The 12,838-nt window shown below is 29.7% G+C and overlaps 1 protein-coding gene across 1 annotated transcript; it reads left to right on the top strand.

Annotated features, from left to right (window-relative positions):
• Window positions 1-4,783: 4,783 nt before the first annotated feature.
• Window positions 4,784-6,039, top strand: LOC120078687 (zinc finger protein ZAT3). The gene has a single exon (XM_039032986.1). It carries the CDS (start codon window positions 5,018-5,020, stop codon window positions 5,858-5,860), a length of 843 nt encoding a protein of 280 aa, XP_038888914.1. The 5' UTR covers window positions 4,784-5,017; the 3' UTR covers window positions 5,861-6,039.
• Window positions 6,040-12,838: the final 6,799 nt, after the last annotated feature.

Raw genomic sequence — 12,838 nt, 5'->3', positions numbered from 1 at the left:
TTAAGCTAGGCTACTTCCCTAATGAAACTAATAAATATGAAGGTAAGAACCTTTAATAAATAATATAAATTGAGTATCAAATTCCATTAGTTATTTAAGCAAGTAATCTTGCAAATGCAAGATTTTGACTTGATAATAAGCATACGTGTGATCATCTATTGGATGCGTCTATTAATACCATAAAATATCTAAATGGTCCACTTGGTGGGTTAATAGGTCCACATATATCACTATGAATTTGTCTTCAAAATGCAGGGTATTCATTCCCCACTTTGACTGGTGACGGTCTAATGATTACTTTGCCTTGAGAGCAAGCATCACATGATAATTCATTAGATTGAAGAATCTTCTGGCTCTTCAATGGATGTCCATTTGAATTCTAAAAAAATCTTCTCATCATCATAGACCTTGGATGACCTAATCTATCATGCCAAATTGTAAATATATCTAGATTCATGAACTTCAGGTTCATTATTGCATATGTTTCAATTACTCGTATATGAGTATAATACAATTCAGAGGATAAAGCAGACAACTCTTCCAGTATATGTTTTTCATATAAGACAGTATATATAATATAAAGATACTTCATATTATTCTTTCTATAACTCTCAATATGATAACCATTGCAACATATATCTTTAAAACTAAGTAGATTTCTCTTTGATTGACTAGAAAACAATGCATTGTCAAATGTAAATTTTGTTCCTCTAGACAAAATAATATTTGCTTTTCCAAACCCTTCAATTAGGTATGCAAAACCTGATATTGTATTGACTTTTACTTCCATCATTGTTAGTTTGGAAAAATATTTTCTACTTATAAGTATTATATGTGTAGTTGCACTGTCTCCAGACCTAGATCTTCTTTATTCATTTTTTAGTCACCCAACATATGAAAATGATCCAGGTTTCTTCATTAAAAGAAAATAATTACAATAAGAAAAACAACGTTTATAATATATAAAGGTTTAATCTACTAAGAGGAAAAAATATGGAGATGAATAAAAAAAAAGAACAACATTGAGTCTAGAATTTTTTAAAATCAAAGGAAACACTTGACATTCCATCAATTCTACCGATTTTCTCTCCAGGAGATTCAAAAAAGTCCACCACATTTAACTTTGTCATATGAAATGGGTCAAATATATTATTGTCCTAGTATGCAAAATTTGCTTTCATATGTTTCTCTTTTTCATTCAGGGATGCTTGATAGAAGATCAACTAAGTGTTTTGATGTACGACATATATGTGACCAATGCCCAGTCATTCCGCATTGGAAGCATTTATTTTCAACACTTTTTGAACTCTTATCTTGTGGAGCTTTTCCTTTGTGATCATCATTTTGTGTGGTTCTTTTGAAATTTGAATGATTAGAATGACTACCACAAAAATAATAATTATTTTTTCCTCTGCCACTATCACGACCTCGGTTATGACTTCGACCTCGACCATGATTATGAATAAAATTCACAACATTCACTTTAGGGAGTGTCGTCTCAGTTGATCGAGATTCATGATTTTTCATTAATAAATCATTATTTTGTTTGGCCATGAGAAGACATGAAATTAGTTCAGAATATTGTTTAAAACATTTCTTTCGATGTTGCTGTTGCAGGAGCATATTCGAGACATGAAATGTAGAAAATGTCTTTTCTAACATATCAACATTAGTAATTTTCTCTCCGCAAGACAACAGTCTCGAACTGATTTTAAATAATGTGGAGTTGTAATCACTTACTGATTTGAAATCTTGTAGTCTCAAGTGCATCCACTCATAACGAGCTTTTGGAAGAATAACTGTTTTTTTTATGATCATTCTCTTTCAAATTTTTTTCACAAGATACGAGGATCTTTTATTGTAAGATACTCCATTTTCAATCCCTCGTGGAGATGATGACAAAGAAAAATCATAGTTTTTGCTTTGTCCTAACTGGATATCGTATTTTCTTATTTAATAGTCTCTCCAAGATTCATAGCAACCAGGTGGATTTCGACATCAAGTACCAATGACAAATAATCACTACCATTGATATAAAGGACAACAAACTCTAATTTTGTGAGATTTGTCATGGCAGCACTATCATAAAATATTGTATTTATATTAGAAATTTAATAGATATTAAATATGTAAAATAACGTTAAATTTATTAATTATAATGAAGAGGGAAAAACTAATATACCTTTAGGACTTACCTTTAATGAGAAAATCGATAGGAGCTGATGCTGATAACGTGTTGTGAATTTTAGAGCACAACGACACACAACGAGAATACGGATATGGAGAAAAGATAATATAATTATAATATATAATAAAATAAATAAATATTAAGATAAATATAATGTATTATATAATATATAAAATAAATAAAACAACAAAAAATGGATTTCTCCACTTTCTCCGATCTTTTTGGATTGATCACCAATATGTGCCTTCTAAAACCCACCAAATGCCACCCTATATAGGCAATTTGGTAAGTAGGAGGTGGATTACATAGACACTAATAATGTGTAATCTTGAGACATATGGACAACACATGGAGTAATGGATAAGTGACACATGGCCAATAAACACTAATAATGAGCATCTACATTACACCTAATTTAACATATTTATAATATTTCTAATTTTTTTTATATGTAAAGTTTTTTTTAAAAAAAATAAATTATTAAAACATATAAATATGGTCATATGATCAAATAAGTTCGAACCATAGTGGAAAGCTTCCAAACTTTGATGACTTCAAAATTTTGATACAGGAAATTTCGATTTCCCCCCATTTTGATGAAATTTTGAGGTTTTTTTTTTTTTTTTTTTTTTTTTTTTGAGTAATTAGTCATGCTAGCTTAGTTTAGTGGAAGTTTTTCAGTCGTATTCTCATTTTAATTACATGATTGTATAGTTTTACAAGCCAATGGATAGTTTAACTTCAAAATTGAATTGATGTGATTTTTGTTTATTTTTCAGTCTAAAATTTTCATTTTCAAGAAGCCACATATTTATTTTTAACTTCATTTAGACTTTTTTTTTTTTTTTTTTGAATTTTCACATCATTCACTTCAAATTGAACTAATGAAAGTTTTGTTTATTTACTATCTAAAGTTTTCATTTCCTAAACATCAAATTTGAGAAAAATAACAAACATTTTCGATGGTCATTCAGGACTTGATCACAATAATTTTCAGCCAAATTTTCCATCAAATAATTCCATTTGAAGGAGGAAGATCATCGACTATTGTATTGTATCAACCAATAGAGTCTATATATTGGCCGTATAAGTCCTATAATTTTCATTTAAATAGCTATCTTCAGTATTTTCAATATATGATGACTTGAGAGCAATATTGTAGTTTCTATCGGAATTATTCAGATTATGGATTAGATGCTCAAAAGTCATATTTTTGTATTAGATATGTAACTTTATGATAAACAATGTACTATTATTTCGCATGTAAATATTTCATGTCTCATTTAATTTTGTAATTAGTTACTAATATTTGATATTATCTTGTAATTATTTTTCATTTCTTTTTTAAATTTATGCTATTGCATCGATATTTACATAAATATTTACAATACACATTTGAATATTATCTTACTTCATAGAAATAATGATTAAAAATGGTCAACTATAGTATAATTAAGATACAATCAAAATTTCATTAACTAATTATATCAATTTATCTTTTCCAAAATTTCCATCTATATCAATAATTCTATTGATATTTCTATAGAATAACAAATCTTGATATTTCCATCCACAACGATTTTTCAAACCTTGGTTGGAATTAAGGGGTATTTGGCCCCAACTTTTAAAAAATTTAAGTAAATATTACAACCCACTTCATCTTTGCATTCCAATTGAATTATAATAGTTGATGTTTTCAACTATTATACATAAATTGTATTACTATTTCAAACCTCTCTTATCATCGTGCTTACTATTTTTAATATTGTCTACTATTTTCCTATATGTCATCTCTTTCCATCTTCGTTACCGTGTTTTCCAAACTAAAATAGTTTGCACTCAAAATACAGACTATTATATACTATTAGTGGATGTTTTAGTCTAGATTATAATAGTTTGTGTTTGAGGTGCGACTGTTATACTCTGGAAATAGTAAACATGGTAATAAAGAGATATTTGAAATAGTAATATTGTACTTAATTGTAGGTTATAATAGTTAAAAATATCAACCAAAATATGAGATGTAATATAATAATCCGCTCATTAAATGCCCAAACACAAAGTATAATCAAGGATGAAAATATCCGTCAATATATCCATCAATATTTTATCTATAAATCGAAAGGTTAAATATTAATATTAAATATTGAAGGATATCTCCAACATCTTTTATAAATGCTTGTAGTCATAAACAAATATCATAATATCCATAATTTAGTTTTAGAGTAAAAATAACTTAATTATTAAGCTAAATAAATTTTATAAATTTCGTGACTTATAGAAATACTCATCGATATCGATCTTTTATCGATATATCTGATAATGTATCAATTCTTAGTATAAATAAAATATCGAAATCGAGGTCGATAATTGAATCCTTGGTATAATAACTAACTCGGCTTAATTTTCTTATCGCTATAAGACCAGAATCGTAATTTAAAGGAAGCTTCCGTGCAAACTAATCTATACGAGGATCCATAAAAGATAAAGCTAGTTGAAATCTTGTCTACGAAATGAACGGTCACGATCAAATTTGACCAGGTAAGACTGAAGTCAGTTGAAAGAGCGCATAAAATAAAAATAAAAAATAAAATAAAATCTCTCCCCGTAATGCCCGTAACTACCGCAATAACCAACTGAAAAATAAAAAAATAAAAATGAAAATGAAAAATAAGAAAAAACCGCCATGTCTGTGACAGTAGTACCTCTTTGAAAGAAGAACCAATAACCGTCTCTTCGCCTACGAAATCCAAATCCTTCCGCCATTGTTACACTTTTCGGCTTTTCTTCCATTTTCAGCTCCCTTCTTCTCTCTTTAATCTCCTTATCATGAATCCACATTTCAATTCCGTCTCCATTGCCAGTAGTAGCAGCTCTCCTCTCGACCTCACTCTTCCTTTTGAACTCCAAATGGTCGAAACTACCAAGCGCCGCCGTCCCCGCAAGAAAAGGTCAAGAATCGAAACCGACGACTCCACCGTCGTCACTGCCGTCGTCTCTTCCAAGGCTAAGTATAGCAAGAAACCCGATCCCAATGCACCGAAGATCACTCCTCCATGTACTGAATGCGGGAAGAGATTTTGGTCGAATAAAGCGCTTTTCGGTCACATGAGGTGTCATCCCGAACGTCAATGGCGGGGGATTATTCCGCCGATTAATTTCCGTCGTCCTATTTCGGTTTCTCCTAATTTTAGCCCTAATATCGCTACTGATTTGGTAGAATCTTCGTTTACTGAAGAAGATCAAGACATCGCTAATTGTTTGCTAATGCTTGCAAATGGCCCTAATTCGATTTCTAGGGTTTCTGATTGTCGATTCGAATGCTCGAGTTGTAAGAAAGTGTTTGGATCACATCAAGCGCTTGGTGGACATAGGGCAAGTCATAAGAATGTGAGAGGCTGTTTCGCTATGGCAAAGAGCGATGAAGAAACAGAAGATGAAATTACTCTGTTTGGGCATTGTAGCCATGAGAGGAGCAGTATCAATCTGGAGAATAAAATGTCGATGATGATTTTAGGAACAGCAGATCACAAGAGATTCCATTGGGAGAATAATGCAGCTACAGAAGAAGGTTTCATTGATTTGGATTTGAACATGCCTGCCCCTCTTGAAGATGGTTCATCTTCTTCATATTCTTCAAGTCTCACTCTGGATCTCAGGTTGGGCCTTTGAAGATAAGCTTCTTTCATTCTTTTGTTAGGCTCTTTATTACAATTTGTTGATATGTTGTAATTTAGGCCATTCGTATGCGCTGTATCATTCATATCTCTGTCTCTGGTTTTAGGGGGAAGTGTGAATAGTATCCTCTGTTAGCTATACATTTTAGGTTGACATTTATGAATTTCTTATACATAAATTGAGAAGCTGTTTCTCTTTAACAATAAATTACACAAGCCTAGCTATGCTGTTCAGATTTGTGATGAAGGGTTCCTTTCATTTTGTTCATCATATTTAGCTTTGAGTTAAAATCTGAGTAGGTCCACCATTCATGTATATAGATTGGATTAGGTGCTCCATCTACTATGCTTATTTCTTGTTCTGCATGTTTTAATTGATGTAATAACTTCCTTATTCAGGAGTCTGATATTAAATTAATCTAAGATTCCAGTTTGTCTTGTTATGCCTTTTTCTTTTTTGTTTCCTTTTGTTCTAAAATTCTAATCCCTACCACGTATACTCGCGATGTGTACACATTATGTAAAAGGGTATTTGGACCAAGGAGTTGGAAGATTAGGAAGTTCGGATGTGGAGTTATAAACTTCACTTGATATTTGGTCCAAGGAGTTCGTGAGCCCACGATTAAAAAACATCAATTTTATGCCTCATTAACTTCTTATACTGTAGGTCTTAGAAGTTCATAACTCTCCTCTTATGTGAGTAAGGCATCCTTCGACCATGAGTGTGCTTAATGGGAACCTTCCTTCTACCCATCCTTGAGGGAATAATGTCTCCTAATAGAGGGACACAAAAAAGTAGTAGATTTTTAGAGTGCACTCTTGGTTTAGGCTTGAGTGACATATAGTAAGCCCAAATGGAGAAAACATGGTTGCATCTACTTGAATTTGGGTCTCAAGTAATTATCCTGGCCCAACTCCTAAAAACAAACAAAAAGGAAAAGTAAACAACAGGGGAGGGAATATTAGCTTTTAGAAAACTAGCAAGTGGGTAGGTATCCCAATGAGATTATTTCTTTAGTCAGCTATCAAGACCCTCTCCATCACCTCTCTCATCACAACAACTTAAACAAGGATTTTGAGTTTCAATCATATAAGGGAACCTTTTTTCCTTGCTTCATTTGGTGGAAGGCAACCAAGTATCCAATCTCTACCTCATGGATTGAGCAAAACCATGTAGATTTCAACAAGTTAAATTGGTCCACAAACTAAAAGTAATCTTCCTTTTTTATTTTTTGAAACAGAAAATAACTCTCGTTGATATAATGAAAAGATTAAATGTTCCAAAAGAGAATTAGTCTAAGATTGTAATTTAGAAAAATCTTTTAAGTTCAGGTGACAATTCAATTCCTTTTATCTCTGTTTCATATGAATTAAGATTTCTCTTCCATTTTATCGAGTAAAAAAATAGATGAAATAGATAATGTTCCATAAAAGATCAATATCTAAAGTCCATTTCAATGGAGAATCAGTTGAAATTAGCAAAGAAAAACTTATTCCAACTTCTTCATGGTTTGATTTATCCTAATTATTTCTATACTGTGATCATTTATACCCTAAAAAATTTTGTTTCACATCGAGTTAAGTATGAGTCTTCATATTCATCATAGTTTGGGATTATGCCAACAAAAATTAGATTATAGGGAGTGGTTGGGAGATTGACCCTTAATAACCATTTGGATTTTGAAAATTAAGGTTCCATTTGATAATAACCCGGACCTCGTTTGATAGTCATTTCGCTACTCATTTTTTGTTCTTGAAAACTAAACCAATTTTCTCTTATTTTCTTACTATGATTTGTATCAATTTTAAGTAGAAGAGTTGAATTCTTAGCCAACTTCTAAATAGAAAAACAAGTTTTTAAATACTATTCTTTTTTGTTTTAAAAAGTTGACTTGATTTTTTAAAATATTGGTAAAAAGTAGATAGCAAAGCATGAAACTTAGAGATCGAAAATGTGTTCATAGACTTAATTTTCAAAAACTAAAAAAAAAAAAAACTAAATGGGACCTTTGTTTTTAGTTTTCTATTTTTAAAATTTATGTTTGATTTCTATAATAATTTTCGAAATCTAGCTTGGTGTTTGAAAATATTAGTGGAAAGTGAATAACAAAACTAAGAAACTTATTCGTTGAAGAAGTTTTTATAAACTTAATTTTCAAAAATAAAAATCAAAATAATTACCAAATTAAATACTTCTTCACCTAGTTAAAGATAGTTGTTTTCAAAAACTTGTTTTTATTTTTAAAATTTAACTAAAAATTTATATGTTTCTTTAAAGATAAAAACCATAAGAGGATTTTGAGAAGAAACGACAATAAATTTAAAAAGCACTTGTTTAGTTCCTAATTTTGTGTATATAAGTATCAAAATGTCATATTTTTACTCTAGAGTCTTGAATTTAAGATTTTATATTTTATCTTTAAATTTTCACTAATGCTCCTTTTGATCCTTACTTTCAATTCATCAATAAGAATAATAATGATGTGAATTTTTTTATTTAATTTTAATAGTGATAAAAAATTATATATATTTATTTTTCTTTTTAAAATTATTTAATAGAAATTAGTTCAAAAGTCTAAAAATGAACCTGAGTGAAAACTTTGGGGTAAAAGTAAAAAATCAAGAAATATAGAGATAAAATGAAAATTAAATTCACATACAAGAGTAAAAGAGTAACATTTTGAGATCTAAAGATCAAAAGAAAATTAGACTCAAAATTCAGGAATAGAAACTTAAAGCTCAAATAAAAAATATACCCAAAACTTGAGGGTTTAAAATATATTTTTTTATTAAAAAAATATATTTTATCACATAAATTGTTTTATGCTAATGTGGTTTAATAGAATAATTGCATTGCCTTGAGGTACTTGAAATTGATTTGAAGATATAATCCATTGCACGTACATAGTCGTGTTCAAAAAATTCGACGATCCAAAAAAATCGATCAACCCAATTTAATCCGTGCGGTTTGGGTTGGATTATTAACTCATTTCGACTGGAAATTTTTTGGGTTGGGTTAGTTCAAGAATTCATCTAAATAACCCAAATCAATCCAAACTTATTGTTTACTTTAAAATGTATATTTTTTTACTTATGATATTATATATAGATATATTTATTTTTGTTATATTTCATATTTCATTATCTTTTAGATAATTTATTCTCTGACCATTCATAAAAATAATTTTTAGCACTTTGGAAAGAAAATTTGCATTATATAAATTGAAATTGAATTGTTAATCTTAATTCAATATTTACAAATAATTAAATCAAATTTCTACTTATTAATATTTTACTTATTTTTAGAACAAAAATTGAAGTAAATGATCAACCCAAATATTTCATGATTGGGTTAGGGTCATTTTTTAATAAAAGTTATTTGGATAGCGTATTATTAAAATCAAATTATACGATTAGTTTAACACAAACACATCTAAGAAAACTAAGTCTTTTATTAAGACTAGTCTTTCAACACAAGCACGTGACATTTTTAATTTGTAAAATGAATGTAGAAAAGGAAGTAATTGAAAATAAAATTTCACTAGACAACCACATTCAAATAATTTACTTCTAAAATTAAAAAAAAAAAAAAAATCTTTTTCATTCCATAAGATTAAAGATTTTAATCCGACATAAGCATCAATACAACACTTGAATAGATAAAAAAAATATATATATTTGAAATTTCAAAATGTTTAAAATTAATAATAATAAATAAAAGACCCTAACATGGTCTAAGTTCGAAAGACTTTAATGGAGAAAAAAAGAGATGTAATTTATTGATTGCGAGGAGGGAAGAAGATGGCATCAAAGCCCAATTGGAAGAGAAAATTATATACAATTTTCAATTTAAACGTATTACCATTCTATTTTATTTTATTTTTTAAATAAATAGATATTAAACTTCTCTGTTTGAATAAGAAGATTTTAGAATTTCAAGTGGAAAAAAAAAAAGAGAGCAAATAATAAAATATATAATATTGTAATGTTTAAATAGCTAATATTGTTAAAAGTTCTCCAAGAAAATTTCTCTTCGTAAGTTTAAAAATCATTGATTAAAGGTTATATATTTATCTTAATCCAAAAAGGGTTATTATTTTTATCCAGATGCAATAAATTAAATAAAAACAAATTATTAGAAAATATAGATATGCATTTATTATCATTCAATCAAATGGTCCAAACTTACACTTCTAGTGTAGGACTTTCTACCTAGATAACCTAAATATATATACACAATTATATTATTATTTTTTTTAATTTTTTTTAAAGAAATATACATAGCAATATTCTCGAGCAGTTATGATATAAACTTCACAAAACGATTTTCGTTCAAAGTCTACACAAAATTATTCAAAAATTCGAAAATTGTTCATCCCATAAATGAAAGCGAGAATCGACGAGAAGTTTCGAAGAAGAAAATAAGGTATAGTTCAAACATCATACGATTTTCCTACTTAGAATTGAAGCATTTTGATGGAAGAGCCACTAACCTTATTGACAATCCATATACAAATTTGAATTAACTTAAAATCCTAGGTCGACTTAAATATCGTAGGAATCGAATATCAGATTAGAATAATAATTGTATCGTAGAAGGACTATTGTCTTGAAAACAATTGTAGTACGATCTTGGTGTTAATCGTCTCACATTGATTGTTACTCAAGGTTAACGCAACACTCTTGACAGACGGACACACGTCAAAAAAGAGTTTGGAATCAAGAAAAACTTTGTTAAAAAAAAACAAAGTGATAAAAACAGGAGAAAAAGAAATCTGTGTCTTCAAACGTTGAATTTGGAGGATTTTCCCAAGTTAAAGGGCAATTAAGTTAAGTTTATATATATGGAAAAAAAAAAAATTTAAGGTTGAATCTAGTAATCATTTTTTTTGTATTTAATTTTTAAAAATTAGAATCTATTTCCTTTTAATTTCTTACCATGCTTAATAGTTAAATTATGAGTCAAACTCCCATTCTCTACGGAAATATGAAATTTGTTAGATTCCTTGTTTGTCTTAAGAAATAGCACTAATCGACTCACAGTCCTACTCATTCTAATAAAATTATATACAATTTTTAAGTTAAACTTAGTATTATTATCATTTTATTTATAAATATATAAAATTTAAAATATTCTATTTATTTAATATAAATGAAAAGTAAGACCAAATCAAAATAGAAACCTAAAGATTTGAGATTTTAAAATCTTCCTACAACAATATACGTTTTGTTATTCTAAAATGTCAATTTTTTTTATTAAATTAATTTTTTGGGTTCCATTTGGTAACCATTTTGTTTTTGAAAATTAAGTCTATATCATCCACATTTCTTACTATATGATTGGTATAATTCTTAACTGCAATGATTGAATTTTTAATCAAATTTCAAAAACAAAAACAACTTTTTGAAAATTTTTTTTTAATTCACAAATTTTGGTTTAGCTTTTTAAAGCACGGGTGAAAAGTAGATAACATAGGAAAAAAATTTGGAGGGAAAGTATGCTTAATTTAAAAAAAAAAAACAAACAAAATAGTTACAAAACGGGACCTTGATTTTTTTTTTGTTTGTTTTATTTTTTCTTAGAGCAATTTTGATTAGTTATGAAAGTTGTAAATATTTTTTTTAGTACAACAATTGTGGAGTAAGCTTAAACTTTTGACTTCTCGAGACGGGGTCATGTCAATACCACTAAGCTAAGCTTACTTTAGCAAAGTTGTTATAAGTTAGGGAGCATGGAATCCAAGCTCTAATTCCGTTGTTGGATTGGTTGATTAACATTAGATTTTAAATAATTATTGTTAAATTTAGCTTTTCAAAATAATGACAAAAAATAGGGTTGTTTTCAAGGGGTCTTTTCAAATGTAATAAAAAAAAGCCCAAAATATTTACATGAATAGAAAAATTTGAACCTAGCTCAAAAAGATCGAAGAAAAGCCCAACCCACGGTAGTGAAATACCAAAAATATTCTCAGCCCACACGGATAACTGATAACTTGTAGAAATACACATTATTTATACCATCTTATTTAGAATATGCGGCAAAAAGAAGGAAAAAGTTGTGTCGAACATATAGAAATTGGCTTAGAAACGCAAAAGTTGTAAAGTGTCGGAAGCACATCCGCTAACCCCATTGCAACGGCAAAAAGGGACGTCCAAGTCTTTGTTTTATAGGAAACAGGTCACCGCATGCGACGATCGTTCGAGAACAAAAAGAGCAATGCATTTGCACTGCATGCGACGGTCGATCGTGAACGAAAAGAGCAACACAATTGCACCACATGCAATGACCGCTCGAGGACGAAAAAGAGCAACACATTTGCAGTGCTTGCGATGATCGATCGTGGACAGAAAGATCAACGCATTTTCACCGCATGCGGCGATCGATCCTAGATAAAAAGTTCAATGCATTTGCACTGCATGCAGCGATCAATCGTAGATGAAAAGAGCGACGCATTCGCGGGGATTTCTAAAATTGTATAGCTTTTCTGTTGTACGATCTGAAAAATTGAATGTGGAGCAGATCGGACGTTTCCACCAAGTGTGGCAGAAAAAGTAACTTTTCAGAGCGGGATCACTGACGAAGGAGGTGCCAAGGTCTATAAATAGCTACATCAATTCCAAAGAGAGGAGGCTGGTCTGAAGGGTCACTTAGAGAAAATCCAGGAGAAAGACGAGACAAGTCCGAAAGGGGAGTTTCGGGAGCCAGAAATTCATCCACAAGCCCGAAGAGAAGCTCTGTGCAAAGATCAATTCTACATGGGAAACTATCCTGAGAAGGAAGTTTTCCACCTCACTCCTCCCACACGCCGGCAAGCAAATCGTCTCCGATCGAGATCCGTGTCAAGACATTGACACACTTTCTTTAGTTTTTCTCACTTTCTATTTATCGATTGTATTCATTTCTAATCTTTCATTCATCCATCTATAACAAACGCTTATTTTTATCCCTTAATATCATTAGCATATTCATCGT

This window comes from Benincasa hispida, chromosome 5 (genome assembly GCF_009727055.1).
Source record: "Benincasa hispida cultivar B227 chromosome 5, ASM972705v1, whole genome shotgun sequence".
NCBI lineage: Eukaryota > Viridiplantae > Streptophyta > Magnoliopsida > Cucurbitales > Cucurbitaceae > Benincasa > Benincasa hispida.
The sequence above is the reverse complement of the archived record's forward strand: the minus strand, read 5'-3'. Positions and strand labels throughout refer to the sequence as shown.

Coding starts and splice junctions, on each gene's coding strand:
- LOC120078687 (XM_039032986.1), top strand. CDS start 5,018: ATGAATCCACATTTCAATTCCGTCTCCATTGCCAGTAGTAGCAGCTCT.